Source organism: Platichthys flesus, chromosome 1 (assembly GCF_949316205.1).
Source record: "Platichthys flesus chromosome 1, fPlaFle2.1, whole genome shotgun sequence".
Lineage (NCBI taxonomy): Eukaryota > Metazoa > Chordata > Actinopteri > Pleuronectiformes > Pleuronectidae > Platichthys > Platichthys flesus.
In genome coordinates this window covers 7,047,645-7,055,121 of record NC_084945.1, presented here as the reverse complement: position 1 = coordinate 7,055,121, position 7,477 = coordinate 7,047,645, and the positions used below count along the sequence as shown (strand labels likewise).

The 7,477-nt window shown below is 43.9% G+C and overlaps 1 protein-coding gene across 1 annotated transcript; it reads left to right on the top strand.

Moving 5' to 3' along the window:
* Positions 1 to 384: 384 nt before the first annotated feature.
* Positions 385 to 2,826, top strand: LOC133958844 (uncharacterized). Its single transcript, XM_062393851.1, has 5 exons — positions 385 to 1,559; positions 1,837 to 1,871; positions 1,979 to 2,065; positions 2,213 to 2,372; positions 2,694 to 2,826. The coding sequence occupies exons 1-5, from the start codon at positions 1,080 to 1,082 to the stop codon at positions 2,754 to 2,756; spliced, it is 825 nt and encodes a 274-aa protein (XP_062249835.1). The 5' UTR covers positions 385 to 1,079; the 3' UTR covers positions 2,757 to 2,826.
* Positions 2,827 to 7,477: the final 4,651 nt, after the last annotated feature.

Here is a 7,477-nt window from a genome sequence, read left to right as displayed (position 1 = left end):
GAAGCACTGGTGTACCAGGGGTGTGTGTCCGCCGACTTGAGGTCTGAGACAACAACCAGGTTGCCCATTCTCTTTGTGCCAAATTGTCTGATTTCTAACTAAATGGGTGGTGGAGAAAGGAACACTGGTGGATCAATGTGCTGTCTGGGAGAAGGAATGAGGACTGAAAGTGGTAATGGTAAGTAGGGTGCAAGACACACACACATAAGGATGCATTGTTATTAGAGGAGCAGCTCAGTCCAGTAAACTCGCTGCTATACGCTAGTTCAGTCAGACAACTCATTTATTGCACCAGTAGTGTTTGGCAGGTTTTGTGTTTGGCGTCTTGGCTCCAAGCAAATACTTGTAACCGCTGTCGGAGCGTACAGGTGGATGCTGGGGAGGTGGAGGGGCTGAAGCAACTGGTAGCAATACAGCAGCAGTGCGAGCAAAGGGGATGATGGGAAATTTCTCTCTGCTTAAACACACCACCTGATAAGGTTTGAGTGTATTAAAGATGGTTGTGGAGAGTGAGGTCTGTCACGTGATTTAAATTAAACGCATAGCGTATCTTCAAAGAGGGGCCACGACATGGAATTAGGTTAAAATACAGGATGTTCATGCAACAACGATGCATGCGTTTCAAATAGGCAGGTTTAAAATGAGCACCAGTCGTTTGAATGACTTACTACCTCTTTTATTAGGACCTGAGCACAGATAGAGCAGGACCCTATGGTTTCCATCAAAGTCAACCAGTTATCAGTTTTAATCCCTCAGACATGCTGAAGTGTCTTCTCTGTCTGTATAAAAACAGATGTACGTATGGATCATGTGATTAAAGCTACATGCATATATTAAAGTGTTCAAAGGAATAAAGCGTTACCATTCAATAGTGAGTAACTTTGAAGTGAGCAGAGGAGGCCTTTGATCTTGTTACAATTTATAAATCAACATCAAACACTTTTTAGAATGTTCAAATAAGATATATTGCACACAATTGAGATATTTGCTCATGTCCTTGCCTGTTCACCTCGGAGAGACACGTGCAGAGAGAACCTTGCCATTTTAATTTTTAACATTTTTTAATATTATCTGCAAGGATGACGGAGCCAGAACACCCAGACCTTGACCTGTTTAGAAAGGAGATGGAGGCCTTGAACTTCATTCCTTCGCTCCTTGACTTTGACTTGTTGATGGAAGTTTTGAATGAGGACATGGCCGACTCTTCTCTTCCTACCAATGAAACCCCTGCAGAGGAATCGTTTGGCCCCCAGCAGCCTCAGACAGAGTTCCACATGCCTCTGGGAGCAGCACCGTGCAGTCTGCAGCAGCCAGTCATGCCTGCACCTGGACTTCATGCTGCCAACACCAACCCTCCTCTTCCTCCTCCTTATTATGCCCCAGCTGAGGGAGAGGTTGGCCCCCAGCAGCCTCAGACCGAGTACTACATGCCTCTGGGAGCAGCACCGTGCAGTCTGCAGCAGCCAGTCATGCCTGCACCTGGATGGGCTCCTCCCATGTACCAGCCACTGCAGCCGAACTACATGTACTCTCAGGCAGCTCCTTTCAGCTACAGCCAGGTAAGGTATCAACAGGTTAGAGATCGATTCACAAGAACTTTGTCAATGCTACAACAAAGATAGTTCTTTTTCACTTATTCTCTAATAATTCAGGGACACTAAGAGTAGTGATCCTGACTGGGTTCTGGGATATTCCACAGAGCAGCTAAAACAGATTATCCAAGGTTGCATCAGGAAAGGGATTAGTCAAGGTTAGGTATAAATATGTACAGGCTGTGTTTTCAATCCATGGCTGCTCATTCAAGCAGTTACTGAAACCTTGTGTCTGTGTCTCCAGGTCAACACCGTGCCAATAATTCCTTACGGATTACTGTATGTATCTCACACATAAATTCCAAAGAACACACAACTGTGAGCGTCTTTTCTACAAACCCACCTTCTCTGTCATCTAATGTGTCTGCCTGATTGTGTTTACACAGAAATGGAGGGTTTATTTATGGGGTTCCGGCCTACACAGCTGCACCAGTCGCATCTGATGCCCCTGAAGTTAAGGCCCAGCCTCCACAGTAAGTCCGCCGGACTGTGTCATCATCTGTGGCTGACCACCACAAAGCCAGACATCAACTCTTCAACATTTTGGGTTTGTTTATTTCCTCTGAGTTTTACGCAGGGGGAAATTCATGCTCTCCCTCTGTTCTACTGTTTTCCCATAGAAAGAAAAAGTTGGATAGGAAGCCAGGCGACGAGAGCAGGCTGAACGGCACGAGTCCTCCAAGCGCTTTCATGATATTCTGCAGGGAACAGAGGCCAAAGGTTGTGGCAGAGCTGCAAAACCTGGAATGTGCGGCTGTCAACAAAGTCAATGGACAGAAAGTAGGTGTCTTTACTCTGTATGTGTGAAACTCTTGGTGTCACACAAACTTTACCACAGTTCGATAAACAATTCAAGAGCCTTCTGCCATCGAGCACTGTCGGAGACCTCTAACTACAGCTCTTGACATCGTAACAGTAAGTTTTGTTGTTGTGAATGATTTTCATTTACTTGCGTGCGACCAGCGAACAAATCTAACTTTGAAAAGAGCATTTCAGAATCAGAATTAGTATAGTATTTTTGCAAATACAGGAAATGGACTTGGTGTGGTCAGTGCAGCTAATATCACATAGACTGACCGGCATGTTTGTCTTTGTGTACAGGGCATAAAGAAGAAGAGGATAAGGAGGAAGGGTCCGTGTACGACTGAAGATTCTGTCATTTGAACTCTCCAGGGACTGAAAATCATATGAAGACCTTCAGCTTGGCTCCTTTCAGACCTTCTGTACACTAACAGCATCTTTTTTAATAAACAATGAAATGATAACCTTCAGTCTCATTCTGATCCATTTCAGGTTATTCTTCAAGTAATAATAATAATCAAAATATTTTGGTTTGTCTTAACACAAAACACCATCATCTTTTTCGTCATCGTATATGACTTTCATAAAATCTCCGTCAGTCGGTGGCAGAGTGAAAAATAACTTTCAGTCCTATGGAACAGGAGATAATGACTCAGCAAGGTATTGGTGCCACAGTTGGAAAATAAAACACGCTATCCTCTCTGCACATTCTGATATTCATATGTTTTTGTGCCACAGATTCAGTGTTTTTGTGTAAGAGGGCCCTATGTTGATGTACTGTGGTCACTTTTACACAAACACACACACACACACACACACACACACACACACACACACACACACACACACACACACACAGACACACACACGCATGGTTCCAGTCTTGATTTGAGCTGCTCTGTCAGTCTCTCAGTAGTTATTCACATTCCAGTTTTTCTGCTGCCACAAAGACAACAACGATCTTCCTACCATCTTTTTGTATTCTCTCAGACATACAGCTGTCTCTCACACACACAAAACACACACACACACACACACACACACACACACACAGCTGTCATAGTTCCCTTGGTTGAATTATTGCATCTGCCAATCAAATTCCCTATTATTTTTGTGGGTTTTGCATCTTGTCACAGAAGGATATGTTTTGCGTGGGAGGACGAGGCAATAATGTTGCCATTTTTCTCTCTTTTATCTTTGTTTGTGCGACTGATTTTCCATAACCTCAACCGTTCCTATCTTGGTATTTGCATATCCTCTTCCTCACAATATCTAAGGGTCTGCACTGCTTTTTCTTTTGCTTGTATCTTTGCAAGTATTGACTCCTGCTTGTGATTGTTGTCTGAACACCACATCCCACACCGCACCTCTCAGTACAGTTTCTTTTCTGTGTGGTGACACCGGGGACATCCCCATGACACCCTCCATATTCTATCTCTGAAGATCAGCACATTATAGGACCACTTTGCTATTTTGAAAAGGTGCAGACCATAAAAGTTTCAACTTGCCCTTGGATCATGAACACACACACACATACACACACACACACACTCCACAGCTTGTTCTTTTTCTCTCACACGAGTGAAGAGGTGAGGCGAAGGAGGTATAGAGCAGGTGAAGACGACAGGAAGTGCAGCAGTGACTGGAAAGACAGTTGGGAGAGCAGGGAGGACACTTTGTCCACTGCTTCACAAATCAAGACGAGACACAGAAAAAGAAGAACGTCATCAGCAAATAACGGTGTGATTATGTAAGTGTGTGAGTGTGTCGGTTATTTGGGGATGGGTTATTTTATGTTGTCATTAAGGCTCATTTATGCTCAAAATTATGTATACGGAGCAGTACCACCAGTAATCTACGGGGGCTGTGTAGCCACTGGTTCAAGCGAGACAACGGTAAGACACGAGGAAGACATTCCAACACGGGGACAAATAGTCGATTTTCCATTATTACAACTACGAACTCTCAACTCTGCACTGCCCCCTACTGGACGTATTGATTACATTTAAAATGTAACCTTTTGTTGCACACAAATCAGAGATAAATCTTTAGAGTAACTTCATATACCTGGAGGACTCATCTACTCTTCCTCTTGGGCCTTATTTTCAGAATTGGAGACCACATGGCTCTGAACTGGGAGGTCGGCTTCATGTCTTTATTTACTCTCACGCTGGAAGAATTAGAAACGATCTGAGGCAAAAAGAAGAGTCCCTGTAAGAACGTTGACACAACAGAGGGATTGGATCAGGTGAAGGGAGCAGACAAGGTCGAGTAGAGTTGGGGACGGTGGTGGGTTTGTGCGACTGGCTCAGTGAAGCTGTGTTTGCTGGGGTTTGTGTGGTTTATTAAAATCTGGGCTGTGTGTCTGTGCAGACCAGCAGATAGAACCATATCTCAGGGTCCCAGCTTATAAAAGCACATTTCAATCATTGCCACTGGCTTAATATCCCTGCCAGGAACACACAGCTGTTGGCATGTAGGTGCGAGGGAGATTGTGTGTGTGCGTCTGTGTGTGTGTGTGTGTGTGCATGTGTGTTTTTGGCAGCATGTTTATTTGGGTCTGGCCCGAAACAAGTGGCTAACCATACTGTTATCAAAGATTAAAGCATCTCTTGAGCAGGGTCATGAAAACAAACCTGCTACCGCGAGGGCAACATTAAGAGATGCAGTTTGTTTTCGTGGCGATACAGTATCTGCAGCAGAAATGTAATCAGGGTTGTGTGTGTGTGTGTGTGTTTGTGTGTGTGTGTGCTCTGGGGCTCGTGCTGAGGGATGTTGTCATTCTGTACGGAGCACAGGAAGCTGATTTTGCCAGAGATGGCCTGATCATTTACATTGACACTGATGACGCCATTAGCCAGCTGCCTGGAAGCCTGTCAGACATGTTTCACCAGACAGAGCTGCGGTCGCCAACCAGCGACTCTCAGCCTCAGAACCTCATTGGTGTGGTGCTCTGTGTAATGCTTTAAAGTTATTTCATTCAACGATTTAGAGATCAGGATTGGATAAAGCCAGCTCATAGGAAATAGCCGCGCCGGCAGCTTAAGGAACTCAAGTGAAAGCAGGTGTGTTGTTTGCGAGGTGCCAGAAGAAATCGCAGAAGATGCTCATCTCTGCTGAAGACACCTCCAGCTGAATGTGGAACAGGGAGAGACAATTTATCTATTCGCACATTACTGACAAACAAAAGCTCAGGCAACTGTTTTGATTTGAAGATACACCAAAATGAGAAACATTGTCGTGATGATAATGGCTTTCACCGACGCACTGCGAGCGAGCGTGTGCTGTGCAAATGAAAAAAAACCTGCAGAAGTATTCTCTGACTTTGTGCTTGTGTGTGTGTGACATCTTTTTCAAAACATCACATTGTCTTTCTCCATCTTAAATGAAAACGCTCTTTAAAGAAGACTATCCTGATCTTCACATCGTTTAGCAGACGTCAGTTTGTATCTCTACGAGTAACCGTTTAGAGATAAGAACTAAAGTGCTTAAAACTAAAAAACAAATCTCTCTCTCTCTCTCTCTCTCTCTCTCTCTCACACACACACGCACACACACACAATATTTCAACAGAACCTTTGGGGTAATGCTGATGTGGATAAAAGCAGTGCTGTAGGCCTGCGCTACCATCCCTCAGTTACTCTGTCTGAACACATTACAGGTGAATAACACTGCAGCATATCAAAGCAGCCTGGTACTCGACAGGCATTACAATGACTGGATAGTGTGTGTGTGTGTGTGTGTGTGTGTGTGTGTGTGTGTGTGTGTTGAAGAGGGGAGAGGAAATTATTTGAGGAGAAATATTAATTCGGACATTTACGCACGAGGAAGCTCATTCTGATTAGCTTCTTCGGATGTATCTGACAGGATGGTGAGAGGCGGCCTCACTCTTTGTCTTACACTTTCCCTGAATAAATCAGCCACAGAGGAAGAACCGAAGATTCGTCAATAAAGATGGACGACGTGTCTCCACCTCCTCCCACTTCACACAAATCAATCCAGAATGTCCCATACGTGGGTGGAGCCCGAGTCTGATGGAGGTCCTGCTAATTCACGCATTTCAGTTAGGTGCTCTCGGATGTTTCACATTGTTTTTATAGCATCAAGTCACTAATTAAAACCAAAATTTGTTAATAAATATACATTTGAACATAATATTTGTTTGATTAAAAACTACAGAAAATGACAAACTCCATGTTTGAGAAAATGTCATTTAATGTGACTTTTTAGTTTAGACCGAATCCCATCTGCTAACAGTGAGGAGGAGGAGTTTGTGACCTATGCTGCAGCCAGCCACCGGGGGGCGATCAAGGTGAATTTGTCATGGTAAAGATGGCACTGTAAGTAACAAATGAGACATGTTGTAGAAGCAGTTTTGTAGCTTTGTGAATAAAATGCAGATATTCTCCAGAGATTTCAGTTTTTCTGTGCACACGTCTGCTGCGTTGTTCAGACGTGAACAGAAAACATTAGAGAAAGCATGAACCCAATTCAGAGAACTCTCTCCAGCGTTCAAGTCTGAAACGGTTCATGATGTTGTGTTGAAATGAAGTGAGAGAACAGCTGTTTGGCAGCCTCGTCACCAAATCAGATCTCATTTGTAAAATGTGCTCCTGGAGCCGAGAGCAAAGTGACTGAATGGACACTGTGGGGAGAGAGAGTCTTTTGAGAGGAGACGGATTCCATGCGGTCTGTCACAAATGTCCAGTTTCAGTCGGGCCTCGCCCACAATGATGCTTTTCTTTGTGCAAAGAGAGAAAACGACAGGGCTGTCCACGTCCTCCTTCATTCTGTCTCCCGCTGCGTCTCCTTTGAACAAATAAGCGACAATTAGCAACAGCAGGCGTCTGCAGAGAACAAGGATGGCAATCAATGAAAAGTGAGGAAAGCTCAACATGCATATAATTATCACAAGAATTACGACAGGGGTCACTACAAATCTCCATGCGCAATCATCAGTCATACTCACTTTAATTATAAGGGCTTAGTTTGTGTGGGTTTCACTCTGTTTATTTCAAAGTAGACAATGATGGTACATTTTTAAAAACCCTGTCATTTTACAATCGAAGCAAAAGTGGGAAGTT

Coding starts and splice junctions, on each gene's coding strand:
- LOC133958844 (XM_062393851.1), top strand. CDS start 1,080: ATGACGGAGCCAGAACACCCAGACCTTGACCTGTTTAGAAAGGAGATG. Junction 1,872..1,978: donor ATAATTCCTTACGGATTACT/GTATGTATCTCA, acceptor GTGTTTACACAG/AAATGGAGGGTTTATTTATG. Junction 2,066..2,212: donor GTTAAGGCCCAGCCTCCACA/GTAAGTCCGCCG, acceptor GTTTTCCCATAG/AAAGAAAAAGTTGGATAGGA.